The sequence below is a fragment of the Oncorhynchus mykiss genome, chromosome 25, assembly GCF_057628025.1.
Source record: "Oncorhynchus mykiss isolate SJ-2025 chromosome 25, ASM5762802v1, whole genome shotgun sequence".
NCBI classification, from domain to species: domain Eukaryota; kingdom Metazoa; phylum Chordata; class Actinopteri; order Salmoniformes; family Salmonidae; genus Oncorhynchus; species Oncorhynchus mykiss.
This window is the reverse complement of record NC_143046.1, coordinates 21,382,435-21,397,336: the sequence shown is the minus strand read 5'-3', so window position 1 is coordinate 21,397,336 and position 14,902 is coordinate 21,382,435. Positions and strand designations below refer to the sequence as shown.

Here is a 14,902-nt window from a genome sequence, read left to right as displayed (position 1 = left end):
ATGCTCTACTGTCCAAGAGACCAGTGATGGAATGCCATCAGCCTACGTACGTCTATACAAGTATTACGCATTAGACCCATTTCAGCACATTGACCGACTTCTATCCTCAGTCCAGACGCTCTGTTACAACTGAATTGTTATTAGGCAACCGCGTTAGAAACCTGTCCAATACAAACAGCTGGCTGTGGTCACATGACAGTTTATGTAACTTTTATTTATTTATTTATTTAAATAAAAAAAATAGTGAGAATATTATTTATGGTGTGCTATCATATCGTATGAGTAGTGAGCTGAACAGGGGCGAAGACCTCAGAAAATGAGATAAATAGAGAACGACCTGTTACTTCCAAAAAGAAAATATTAATTTCGCGAGAATACTACACAACAGCAGTCATCATGGGAACGGATAGTACAGATTGTATGCTGCTTCTTGCGGTAGAAGCGTTTAAATCTAAAAACTTCGGGCTCGCAGCAGACATATACGAATGTCAAATGCTGCTCCTCCGTGACCCTGGTAAGCAGCAAGATTTGTTGGTGAAACGAGCCGATGCCCTGACATTTGCTGGCAAATTGAACGAAGCTTTCGAAATCTACCGAAAAGCGGCTGAAATCGAGAGACTCCGACCAGTCCATCTGGAGAATCTTATTAAATATCTCTCTAACAGTATTAAAAGAAATGATGGGACACACAGTCAAAGCAACAGGCAGGAGACGAACTCTTATTGCGTTGGATATGATGCATTTACCTGCAGAATATGTTATAGATTTCTATACGAGCCAGTTACCTTGCCTTGTGGACACTGCTTTTGCAAAAAGTGCCTGGACAGAGAAAAAACGCCTGTCTGCTGCAAAGAGTGCAATGACATGACCAAATTCAATGATGTGGACAATTATAGAGTAAATGTTGTTCTTAGTAGCTTGTTATCAAAGTGGTTTCCAGTTCAATTACTTGCTGTTCATCTGAGACGTGAGGGGAATGGACTATATTCAGAGAAAATGGATTCTGCTTTGGAAAAATACAACAAAGCAATACAAATAGGTATGGTATTTTACCTTTTCATTTCAATCAATGTTCTAAATGGAATTAAATTCAATTAAATCCTATGCAACGTTGCAACAGTATGTAGGGTACTGTTTTCAGTGCCCGTGGGCTGGTTTAATTGACAGCTGAATCAGCAGCGTGTGGTGTAAACTGCGCTACATTGTAAGATTTCGATGGGGAAATTATTATAACAATGTATCCTGTTTTACTAGGCTATAACCCCTTAATTAGGAAAGAGTCGTACTTTTGTCAGACATGGGCGTGTGAAGGTTAAATAAAATGTTATGTAGGCTAGGCCAGGGTTGTTTGGGAAACACTGGGCTTGGCGACCAAACATTGAGTGACATGTGAGCCATGGCATTTTGTTGTGATCCTGTAACAAACGGTAAAATAAATGTGGGTCAAGGGTAATTAAAGTTCAACAGTAGACACAGGAGTATTGGTTCCACTGTCATTATTGATTAAACATATACTTCTTCAAATGTTGAACAACAATCAAAAATCCCCACATTTTCACTGTGATCTAAAGAACACTGGTCTTGTGTGACATTCAATGATAGATAGATTATCATTTTCAGTATGTTGTATTTATTTTCCAGCTCCAAGGGACCATGTTCTGTACAGCAACCGATCACAGATCAATTCCAGTCTGAAGAATTACCAGGATGCCCTCCATGATGCAGAGATGGCATGCAAGCTCATGCCTCTTTGGTCCATGGTGAGGGTTGGATGTTTTGCCATGTTTAATTTAGATCTATCATCAGAACTTCACAATGTAAAGAAATTGTAGGATTGTACTGATTACTAAACATTATTTTTCTTCCAGGGACATATTAGAAAAGCACAAGCTCTTGTCACTCTGGGGAAATGTGAAGAAGCGTTAAGAGAGTACCTGGTCGTCATTGCATTAGACCCTGAGAGTAAACTGGCAAAAACAGAGGCGCAAAATATTCTGAGTGATCTCCTGGCCCCTGTCACTGATCAAGTACACAGAAGAATCCTGGACTGCACAAGTCTACTATCTTCCAGAAGTAGATTTAAAGGTGGCGCCCTGAACACCTCAAGCTGCATCATCACCACATCTTACAAGGTAAGAGAAGTCATCTATCTTCTGAGTTTTTCTATATAATACAGTACTATCATATAGTGCCTGGAGTTGAGCTCATGAACTTACTAAAATGTCCTATCATCACCCTTTCTCACAGGAATACAAGAATATCATCGCCTCTGACGAGAAGTTGACGTTGTCGCCCACGATGAGTGAATCTAAGACAGACGGCTCGTTTGAGACATGCAGCGGAGGGAAAAGAGAAAATCAGGTGAATGTCTGCCATCCCAGCGTCACCAACAGGAGCGTCTTCCTCAAACGTAGCTCGTCCGAGGACAGCCAATTGGACAGTAGCGACATCTGCAAGCGTTCCAGATATGGTAAGTTTAAATGCCTCTTGTCTCTGCCCTTCAATTCAATGGAGCTTTATTGGCATGATGTCTACTGTAAGTGAAGTAGTCGTTGAGATTCACATTCTAACTCAAATGGTTCTCCTTTACAGAAGTGACCCAGAATGAACAGGCAACTTCCTGGAGTACAGTGCTTGCTGGCCTCATAGACCCGACTGACCTGGAGTGTTCTCTGTGTATGAGGTGAGTACTACCATCCATGACAATACTTGTAGCTAAATTGTAGTATTTGCCACTTAAGGCTAAAAGGATAGTAATATAGTGTTCTGCTTTTGATTCTGATATTCTAGGATTAAAAGTTATTTCCTCAGCCTGATACAAGTCAGTTATTTTACAAGTGAACACAAGATATCAATCTTCCTTTCTGATAGTATTAAGCAATAAAGATGAATTGGTAAACATCTAGCCTTATTTTCACCATTATAGCTTACATTTCATTATCAAACATTCTAATTGAAATGCAATGCACAATAAATAAGAACCTGAAAGTAATCAACACTAGAGTAGTGTGAGACGTTCTGAGTATCCTTTCTCTCCATGGTATATCCTAGGCTATTTTATGAACCAGTCACCACTCCTTGTGGACACACTTTCTGTCTGAAATGCCTCGAGCGATGTCTGGACTACAACCCCAAGTGTCCTCTCTGCAAGATGGATCTGAAAGAGTATCTGTCAGAAAGTAAATACAACAAGACTGTCTTGGTGGAGAACCTCATCTGCACGTTACTGCCATCCGAGCTCCTAGATAGGCAGAAAGTCAACGCGGAGGAGATTGCAGACTTATCGAAGTAAGAATCACGTCAGCATACAGACACTAACCCATTGATCTAGTACTGTGTAACAAAGACATGTAACATGGCATTTATGTTTCTTCACCTGTAACTTTGGATATATTATTTCCTCAAACTAATCATTTTCTCTACTTTGATTTCTTCTTTTGCAGTCTAAACAAGAACGTGCCTATATTTGTTTGCACCATGGCCTTCCCCACAGTTCCATGCCCTCTTCACGTCTTCGAGCCCTGCTACCGGCTGATGATCCGCAGGTGTATGGAGATGGGCACCAAGCAGTTTGGAATGTGCCTCGATGATAACCTCAAAGGGTGAGTAAAAGCCTGTACAAAGCAGAGAGACATTGTGTTGCATGTTCCTCAGTCAGACAGGGGATATCGGCATCATCTGGCAGTTCATGTTAACAACTCAGAAGCCCCATTGGGTCAACTCTCTTGTCTGGCCCCATTGGGTTAATTCTCTTGTTTGTCCCCATTGAGGGCCTTAGGGTATTATCAGAACTGAGCAGGTCTTGCGTGTCATTTTGTATAAGCAACTTCAGATAGTTTATATAGCCAATTTTATTGTTTGGTCCCCCTGTGAATGCCTTAAGCACATTTTTGGTATTTGCTTACCATACTTTTTTTCCTTCCCCATAGATTTGCAGATTACGGTTGCCTCCTGGAGATCCGAAACGTGGAATTCTTTGCAGATGGCCGCTCCGTTGTTGACACCATCGGGAAAAGAAGGTTTAAAGTCATTGAGCACCACCAGAGAGATGGGTACAACACAGCAGACATTGAATACCTGGAAGACATTAAGGTCATTTGTTAATCACATAAACTCAAGCATTTGTGTGAATGTTCTCTGAACTTGTTTGAACATGTTTAAAGTGTGTTAGTGTATCTCGCTGTGCTAATAAAGGCTGTTTTTGTTCTGTATAGGTGGAGGGTGTGACAGAGAAGGAGCTGCAGAGTCTCCATGATGCAGTGTACGATCAGGCCTTAATCTGGGTCAACTCCCTCAGAGCAGAACAGATGGAGAGGATCGTGGGTCACTTTGGGCCCATGCCGGAGAAAAACTCTGAACCACAGGTAAATATGTGAACCCTGGATACAGATCGTATTTGTGTTCACTCTATTTTGATATGACACAGTTTGTATTGAACAGGTTATGGATAGATTCTTCTGGTTGTCCCCTGTAGGCCAGCCCCAATGGGCCGTCCTGGTGCTGGTGGCTGCTGGCAGTCCTTCCTCTGCAGGGTCGAGCCCAGCTGCCCTTCCTTGCCCTGACCTCCCTGAAGGACAGACTCAGTGGCATCCGCAGAGTACTCCTCTTCATGACCCGCAACCGCTCCTCTCGGTGACTCCAACCCTCACACAACCATCCATCTCCTCCATGTGGATGTCTGTTTTGTCAGAAAGACCAAATGTTAATGAAACCCTTCTGCGTAAATAGGTTATTGGCAAGTGGGCTTTGATTAGATTACCAAAATATGATGCTGATTATTTCTTCCATTCAAGGATTAGAAGAGGCTATTTATGGACTGAATCTTTTAATCAGTGTGCTTTGAAGACAATAATGATTGATTTAGTTTTTCTTTATTATTTATAAACACAGCGTGTGCATGTAACATGTTTACATCCCTGGGAGGGATGACAAACTCAACTATTACATAAATAACTTTTTTTTTTTTTTCCATAGGGTTTGTTAACCACCACAAATGACATATTATCAAAACCCCTGAAAATGTAGAAAGTTAGTTAACAAAATGACGATACAGAACAGGTTCCGCTGCTGCTTTAACTCTATCATTCAGATAATAGGATTCCTCCCTGTTCTGGTGGAGATGAGTGTGATACACCTCCAGTTGAATATGTATTGTTATTTATATGACCTACTTTGCAGCAGCAGCATAAGTGATACTCACATGGTGAGCAAAGATGGGTCGTGGGATTTGCCTTTAAGAAAGGAAAACCTTTTTAATGTTTTGTTGGACGTTACATGATTCTTTGTCTGACACTTAAAAAAAAAAAAAAAAGTTTTCTACTGTTATTTTTATGTTATGATGATCACCTTTTTATACAGACAATGTTGAACCAGGATGGTTATGTTGTTGTTAAATCTTGTGGAAATGTGTTAATGAACAACAATTATGTTTTGTATTCCAAGTACCAAGTGTAAGTTATTGTATTTATATAGGGCTGCCTTGTCTCTTATTATTTGCAACATATATGGTCATAAATTAGAGATGACGCACGTGACGAACAAACTGAGTGATTGCAATAATGGTTACCACTCGTGCAGCGTGATTCCTAGCTTGTATACAAAAGACAACGAAATGAATGTGAACATGCAAATAACTGTAGACGAGGGAAATATCAACTTGTAGAGCGTGCAGGATTTATCAGCCTTGACACTATTACCACTTTCCACTATTCTCAGTTTGGTTTTAGAAAAATGTTTTGCATTAGGTTGTCCTGACCTAAGCTCAAAACACTCTGAAATGATTTTCTGAACACACATTACAGTCAGATGAAACAGGCAGTAGTCTAACCATTCTAAAAGCTCATGAAGGAGTTGGAATAGTTATTTCTGACATTTGAACTGTCATCTTGCCATTCCTGTTATTGTCCACTGGAAGTCCTCATAAACGGTAGCATCAAACACTCTGATTTCTAATCTTTTTCAACATTTAGTGCCTTAAGTTGGATTTCCCCCATGATGCCAGTACTATAAAGCTCAAACTATGTAGCAGAATTCAGGGTTCAAGGTAGCGTTCCATCGAGGAAGACTTGGATTAAAGTTAAAACTATTACTGAGGAGAAAAACAGTCATTTAAACAATTCCAGTCCTGGTTTATTATGAGTATTGTTGTTGTTACAAATATTGGTATTATATTGTGTATTTTATCCCAACTAAATGAAAATCATCTCAATGCAAAAACACAATTTGAGTATTTTCAGCTGGACTTTCAGATACAACAACAACATTGAGCCTTGGTTGAGTTAAAAAATGTCAGGATAAAAGCTAATTGATTGGCATGTCAATTCAAGTAGATTATGTTTCCTCTCCAACATCACACATTTGCATGTCTATACATTTGATATGGCTGTTGCATGTAAGCCAAATTCTATGCAAAGATGTATTCTTCTCATTTACATCAGAAAATGCCAAAACAATAGAAATTCAATGGTAGTATCTTCCTGTCCTTTTTTAATTCCACATTGAACCTTGCTCTAATGATTGAAGCCTTCTACCTCTGACACACTGACCTGTAGCTCTTCCACCACAGAACATGCTAATTAAAATGGACATGTCATTTGTTTCTATGGAGATGAGGTGACCATGGATGAAGTCTTTTTGGGGTGATTGTATAACACAGGCATAATTGCCTCTAACTGTATGTCTTTACAAAAAAAAATGGAATGTATGTTGTAGGCATCTTATCTGACGTTATTTCTGTTTTGATGGAAATGTGGTCATTGCAATGTTATACAATGTACAGAAAACACACTTCTGAATAAAAAAAGGCTCTTAATTAGTGGAATAAGAGCTAAACCGATGGTCTTTCATTTGTCTCGTCTCGTGTTCAACATTTTTCTCCTTTGGTTACGTGTTAGTCTAAAGTAGTATCAATATAGCTCTTTAGAAACGTCTAGAATGTTGGGACATAACAGAAAACTTATGTAAGGCTGCATTGACTTTACACAACAGTGTGAATGTAGGTCACGGTTCAGGAAGAAGGAAACACTATTCCACTCCCCTTGCCCCACTGCCCCACATTCTGCAGCTCTGCCTTTCTGCTGGAGGAGATGACCTTACCCATACTGAACCGCACCTCCCTGACTGGGAAGGATAATGGACTCCGAGGAAGAGGGGACAAGTAGCACCAATGTAATTAGCAGTCTGTCTGTCTGGTGGGAGTGAGGGAGGGAGAAGCCATGGGGATATATTTAATAGGGCTTACATAACGGGGCAGTCAGACGTTACGTAAACTTTGAAATGGGGTTAGCATCTGCAGAGGATCAGGGTATCTTGTTCTGCCTTTGAGAGAGGGCATTTTTCAGCAGTCGGTACAGGAATCGTGCCAAAATGGCAAGGGACTCTTTTTTTTCCCTCCCATCTTTGTTATTTTGAATAAGGTGTCATGCTTTGTTTGTTCAGGACAGAAAAATTCATAAACAAACTTCAGTGAGTGACAAATGGGATCTCAAAGGTGTGAAGCGACAAAGGCCAGATATTATTCAACTGTACTGAGAGCCCCACTGGAACTAGAGAGTATAAAGATACTCTTTCTCAGCAAACGCCTTAAAACAGATCCCTCATCAGCGTGCCCTAGCCAGACTGGCCACATAACACTAGTCCTATGTTACACGCCAAGTAAGGTTATGTAACTAAAATGATAAGGCCACTAGAGGGGTTGCTATTGGAACTTGGCGGATACACCTTCCCCCAATTTTATAAAACATGTAGCACACTGACAGAAGTAGGGCAAAGCAGTGCATTGTGGGGAAACTCGTTACCTAACTTACCCAGAAAAGGCATCTGGGAGGTTAAGTGCCTGTCTGTGTTCTGATGTGACGACAGAACTCACACTTAGTGCTAGATCGTCCATTGTAAACAGTGTGGGAAACTGCGTGAGAGAGGGCAGTGTGTCAAAGGGCTAGAGTGTGCCCATGTGAGAAGTGTGTGACTGTGTGTGCCACAAGCTCATATGATACAGTGTTAGGTGCTCCATGTATAGCCCTGAGATGCTGCTGCCTGTGGCTGGTAGCTCTGAGATGCTGCCAGTGGATGGATGGCACAGAGGGTGGGCTCTGGCTTCGATACTGTCTCCTATCGCTTCAATGCTGCCAACACTTCCATGCTGTCACACTGGGCTGACTGTGCTTGTAATGTGCAGACAGCCTGCCCTCAGCCTTAAGCTGCTGTGAATAAATGCATGCTATTTTAATTTGCCTAATCAAAGTGTTGTATAATGGTTATCATATTGCAACGAATATTCCAGGGTTTGTCTTTGTATCCCTCAAAGCTTTGTCTGTGATGAGGAATAGTCAAACTAAAGAGTATACATCCTAGTTTACAACATGTGACAACAGTTGTGATACAACAGAGAGTTTGTCCGCAAAAACTTTTTTACACAGGCAATGTGGAGACACCACCCAATGATTATGTAATGATTTTTGTGCAGTCAGACTGTTGTATCGCAACCATTGTGTCAAATGCATTTTACATCAGTTGTACAAATTGTATTGTGTATTTGGCCATAGTCTTATCTTGCATTACACTTGTCTACTCTAATTCAATTAAATAAATACATATTCTTTAAACACCAGATGAGGGGGCCATTAGATTGCAACGGCTTTTCAAAAGCAACGTTTGAGAGGGCTATCAACATGAGCTGAAACACAGGAAACATCTCTGCCACTGAAACATTCCTGACTCTTGGGAATGTGTGGTCTGTGCCTCCAACAAAACACCCCATGCACACGAGCTTAACCCATGGGCTGAAATGGAAGGTTGCGGAACACAAAAGAGATTTCATGAGTCAGTGCCTCGGTTATCTCCCCTCTCCGAACCACTTTTGTCATCTGGAAGTATAATGCCATGAAAAAGCATTTGCCCCGTCTGGTTTTCTCTGTCTTGGCATATTTTTTATACTGAATGTTATCAGATCTTCAACAAAAACTTAATATTAGATAAAGGGAACTTGAGTTTACAAATAACACAAAAATATACTTATTTTATTTATTTAATTAACAAAGTTATGCAACACCCAATTCACATGTGTGAAAAAGTAATTGCCCCATTACATTCAATAACTGGTTGTTCCACCTTCAGCTGCAATCAAATCAAACTGTATTTTTCACATGCGCCGAACACAACATGTGTAGTTGTTGATCAGTCTCTCACATCGCTGTGGAGGAATTTGTGCCCACTCTTACATGCAGAACTGCTTTAACTCAGTGATATTTGTGGGGGTTTTAAGCATGAATTGCTCGTTTCAAGTTCTGCCACAACATCTCAATTAGGATTAGATCTGCACTTTGAGTCGGCCATTCCAAAACTTCACATTTAGTTTTCGCCAGACATAATGGTGGCGGTAGTGTGATGGTTTGGGGATGCTTTGCTTCCTCAAGACCCGGACGACTTGCCTTAATAGAAGGAATCATGAATTCTGCTCTGTATCAGAGAATTCTACAGAAGGCCATCCATCTGTTAGCTGAAGCTGAAGCGCAGCTGAGTCATGCAGCAAGACAATGATCCAAAACACACACTCAAGTCTACATGAAAATGTCTAAAAAGCAACAAATGTGAAGTTTTGAAATGGCTTGGTCAAAGTCCAGACCTAATCACAATTGAGATGTTGTGGCAGGACCTTAAATGAGCAATTCATGATTGAAAACCCACAAATGTCCCTGAGTTAAAGCAATTCTGCATGGAAGAGAGGGCCAAAATTCCTCCACAGAGATGTGAGAGGCTGACCAACAACTACAGGAAGTATTTGGTTGGAATTGCAGCTTAAGGTGGCACAACAAGTTATTGAGTGTAAGGGGGCAATTACTTTTACACACAGGGGCATTGGGTGTTGCATAACTTTGTTTATGAAATAACTAAGTCATTGTTGTGTTATTTGTTCACTCAGGTTTCCTTTATCTAATATTAGGTTTTGGTTGAAGATCTGATAACATTCAGTATCAAACATATTCTAAAGTAGAGAAAATTAGAAGGGGGCAAATACTTTTTCACAGCACTGTACATGCTTTTATGTGCATGATGTAACAAATACCCCCTCTGCAGCCAGGTCACTGTCAGTGCGGTCCAGTAGTCAAAAAGTGGACATCAGGAAAACTGTAGAATCACACTTCTTTAGTGAGGTGAAGCTCAATTCACTAAGTTGTCAAAAATAAATAATACCTAGCATTTAATAAAGTTTGTAACCCTTCAACACTCTGACCAAAGAAGCAAATGGCTGGGCTGACCTAGACAGCTGCAGCTGAACAGCCTTTATGTAACAGTACATGGCCCGGCCCATCCACTGGGTGTGTAGGTGCCTTATTCACTAGACATAATAAAGCCCTTGATGTGAGTAATGTGCTTGTGTAACACAGCAGAAAATGGCACAGAGGTTTGCAATGGCAGCGCAGCCCAAGAAGGTCAAGCGAGCCAAGCCGTTCCAAGTGTGGTTGTATAACATGTAATTGGGTACAGTAGGCTGCTTAGTTATAAATACTAGTACACAGGAAGGAAGATAGTGTGCCTGCTTAATCATATCATGTAAAATTAAGTTCCATCTAAGTCATTACAAACTAAAGGGTATTTTCAGGTACATTATGTGGAATGTGTACTGTGCAATGCAGGAATGGCTTAATAGCAATAGGCAGTGTTAATGCTCCCTCTGACTTCGTTTCCATGCTACTGCAGTTCTAATGGATCAACAAGGCATGCTTTGAGTTTTATATACAGTACCAGTCAAAATGTTAGACACACCTACTCATTCAAGCCTTTTTAAAATATTTTGATTATTTTCTACATTGTAGAATAATAGTGAAGAGATCAAACTATGAAATAACACACATGGAAACATGTAGTAACCAAAAAAGTGTTAAACAAATCAAAACATCTTTTATATTTGAGATTCTTCAAAGTAGCCACCCTTGGCCTTGATGACAGCTTTGCACACTCTTGGCATTCTCTCAACCAGCTTCATGAGGTTTTATTTTTTTTATGGGAGCAGTGCATTAAGGAGAGGATTATGTTGCACTGTCTGTCAGAAAGCTTACAATAACATGTCCTTGAAACAATTGAAAAATAGAATAGCATTTTTACAGAATCATTTCTCCTCACACTGGAATGCATTTCAATTAACAGGTGTGCCTTGTTAAAAGTTAATTTATGGAATTTATTTCCTTCTTAATGCGTTTGAGCCTATCATTTGTGTTGTGACATGGTAGGGGTCATATACAGACGATAGTCCTATTTGATGAAAGACCAAATCCATATTATGGTAACAACAGCTCAAATAATCAAAGAGAAACAACATTCCATCATTACTTTAAGACATGGAGGTCAGTCAATACGGAACATTTTAAGAACTCTGAAAGTTTCTTCAAGTGCAGTCACAAAAACCATCAAGCACTATGATGAAACTGGCTTTCAAGAGGACCGCCACAGGAAAGGAAGACTGAGAGTTACCTCTGCTGCAAGGGATACATACGTTCATTAGAGTTAACTGCACCTCAGATTGCAGCACCAATAAAAGCATCACAGAGTTCAAGTAACAGACACCTCAACATCAACTGTTCAGAGAGGACTGCGTGAATCAAGCCTTCATGGTCGAATTGCTGCAAAGAAACCACTACTAAAAGGACACCAATAAGAAGAAGAGACTTGCTTTGGCCAAGAAACACGAGCAATGAACATTAGACTGGTGGAAATCTGTCCTTTGGTCTGATGACTCCAAATTGGAGATTTTTGGAACCAATCGCCGTGTCTTTGTGAGACGCAGAGTAGGTGAACGGATGATCTCCGCATGTGTGGCTCCCACCATGGAGGTGTGATGGTGCTTTGCTGGTGACACTGTGTGATTTATTTAGAATTCGAGCCACACTTAACCAGCATGGCTACATCCGTATTCTACAGCGATACGCCATCCCATCTGGTTTGCTCTTAGTGGGATATAATTTGTTTTTCAACAGAACAAATGACCCAACATACACCTCCAGGCTGTGTAAGGGTTATATGACCAAGGAGAGTGATGGAGTGCTGCATCAGATGACCTGGCCTCCACAATCACCTGACCTCAACCCAATTGAGATGGTTTTGGATTAGTTGGACTACAGAGTGAAAGAAAAGCAGTCAACACCTGCTCAGCATATGTGGGAACTCAGACTGTTGGAAAAGCATTCCACATGAAGCTGGTTGAGAGAATGCCAAGAGTGTGCAAAGCTGTCGTCAAGGCAAAGGGTGGCTACTTTGAGGAATCTGAAATATATTTTGATTTAACACTTTTTTGGTTGCCACATGATTCCATGTGTGTTATTTCATGGTTTTGATGTCTTCACTATTATTCTACAATGCAGAAAATAGTAAAATAAAGAAAAACCCTTGAATGAGTAGGTGTGTACAAACTTTTGACTGGTACTGTAGATCCGTCCAGCTAATCAGACTCTGCTTTAAATTGAGGTAATAGTATTTAATCAACATTTCTTGGTAATTCAGAAGAATTTTTGTAGTTCAATAAAATCATTTTGGGGTGCATAAAATGAGTCAAAGCTAGAGTTAGTCAATCTGTACCTTGAATAGAAACTCTCAAAACAAAGATTTGTTTGTTTTTCTTGCAATGCTCAAGCATGTTTTATTGGGTTTTCCCCTTTACTACTTTTGTATTATGTTTGCGTTGCAACCTTGGCTGCAACCACATCAAATAGCAAACCTTGCCAGTGATTGTAGATACTGAAGAACGCTTCAGGGTGACAGTTCTGCAGCCGAACAATGACGATAATGATGAAACCCTCACTTAACAGCCTTTTGAAGATGAGGTTGAGCACCAACATATAGTAGAAGCAAGCTAACCCCAGGACAACATCCTCAGAGTGGCAGTAGCTCTGCTGTGTGTGCTAGTGGTCATCCTGCGATGGGAAGGAGAGAGAAGAGTTGCAGTTGCACTAATCTCGATGCTCTGCTGGACCGATACGGATCTAGCAGCAAGTCCTCCCATGCTCTGAGCTGAAACAGTTATTTGGCTTTTGTTGATGCTCAGATTCCATCCTTCACCTGGCAGCTCTGTCTCTCTGTCAACCTCTGTATTTTTATCAGCCTGGTGGCCCACATCAGGAGCTGGCTGGGTTCCCAGGTGGGTGTTCAGTCAGTGTTCCATGTCACTGTCTCTTCAATTCTCCCTCAGCACCTGCAGTACGTCCCAGCACCTTCAGTCTGGACTCCGCTGATATCACTAAGTTCCGCTGCCACTGAATCTAGATGGTATCTGAGTCCCAATGATCTGTTCCCTTGTTTCTGAAAAAATAACAATATTTGATTGCTTAGATTCTCCCTCAACGTCAATGTTTGACAAAGATTTGATGACTACAAAACGCATGGTTACATCAACTCTCAAGACACCCAGTAATGGAGTCACATCATTTGTGTATAAATTGTTTGTTTTTTTACCTAGAAAGTTAGTGAAAATATCTAGATGAAGAAGGTGGTAGAAGTAATGGTTGTTGTGGGTCATGAAGGACAGCTCTCGATAATGAAGTGTCAAACTCACAGGGCTATAAATACTCCCAGGGCACTAAAGCATGTGCTGCCGATGCAAAGTGTCCACTGAAGTGTGTGCTGCCGATGCAAAGTGTCCACTGAAGTGTGTGCTGCCGATGCAAAGTGTCCACTGAAGTGTGTGCTGCCGATGCAAAGTGTCCACTGAAGTGTGTGCTGCCGATGCAAAGTGTCCACTGAAGTGTGTGCTGCCGATGCAAAGTGTCCACTGAAGTGTGTGCTGCCGATGTAAAGTGTCCACTGAAGTGTGTGCTTCCGATGCAAAGTGTCCACTGAAGTGTGTGCTGCCGATGCAAAGTGTCCACTGAAGTGTGTGCTGCCGATGCAAAGTGTCCACTGAAGTGTGTGCTGCCGATGCAAAGTGTCCACTGAAGTGTGTGCTGCCGATGCAAAGTGTCCACTGAAGTGTGTGCTGCCGATGCAAAGTGTCCACTGAAGTGTGTGCTGCCGATGCAAAGTGTCCACTGAAGTGTGTGCTGCCGATGCAAAGTGTCCACTGAAGTGTGTGCTGCCGATGCAAAGTGTCCACTGAAGTGTGTGCTTCCGATGCAAAGTGTCCACTGAAGTGTGTGCTGCCGATGCAAAGTGTCCACTGAAGTGTGTGCTGCCGATGCAAAGTGTCCACTGAAGTGTGTGCTGCCGATGCAAAGTGTCCACTGAAGTGTGTGCTGCCGATGCAAAGTGTCCACTGAAGTGTGGGCTGCCGATGCCAAGTGTCCACTCTATGCAAACATCCATTCTTGGTCCCACAAGGACACTGAAGAGATCGATCTGGGAGAGCAGCAGCATTTTAAAGGTCTCCGGACCTGAACCTCAATGAAAACCTGTGGTTTGAATTGAAGAGGGCAGGCCATAAGCACAGACGGATATCAAGGATCTGGAAAGATTCTGTATGGAGGACTGGTCTAAGATCCCTCCCAACGTGTTCTCCAAAATCATAAAACTTTTCCAATTGTATTAGTAAAAAATTATATAATTTAACTTTATTTTCATACAATATAGCTCAGTATTTTTATAGTATTTTTTGCTCTTTATCAATGAATTCAATAATTCCGGACCCCACTGTATATTCACAAATTCATTAATTGAGCCAAAAGGTTGAGGGAACAAGCTCACTCTCCCTGCCTGTTTCATTACACTGGTGTGGTGTCAGAAGTGGGATATTCACTGTGCCACAAAATAATTATAGTGGCAGAGTTCTCATCTACGCTTATAAAACACAGGGTCACTACAGTAAGGTTGTCCCACTGTTATACATTATAAAATGAGTTCATTTTTAGAACAGTGAGGCGAGTGAGCGAATAAATAAATAAAATACAATTTGAATGCCTTGTAAAAAAAAAAATACTAG

The 14,902-nt window shown here is 41.0% G+C and overlaps 1 protein-coding gene across 1 annotated transcript; it reads left to right on the top strand.

Annotated features, from left to right (window-relative positions):
• The first annotated feature begins 83 nt into the window (after positions 1–83).
• LOC110504764 (LON peptidase N-terminal domain and RING finger protein 3) lies at positions 84–6,839 on the top strand. Its single transcript, XM_021583577.3, has 10 exons — positions 84–1,039; positions 1,642–1,760; positions 1,869–2,132; positions 2,248–2,470; positions 2,593–2,683; positions 3,052–3,288; positions 3,444–3,602; positions 3,930–4,092; positions 4,215–4,364; positions 4,475–6,839. The coding sequence occupies exons 1-10, from the start codon at positions 397–399 to the stop codon at positions 4,634–4,636; spliced, it is 2,211 nt and encodes a 736-aa protein (XP_021439252.3). The 5' UTR covers positions 84–396; the 3' UTR covers positions 4,637–6,839.
• Positions 6,840–14,902: the final 8,063 nt, after the last annotated feature.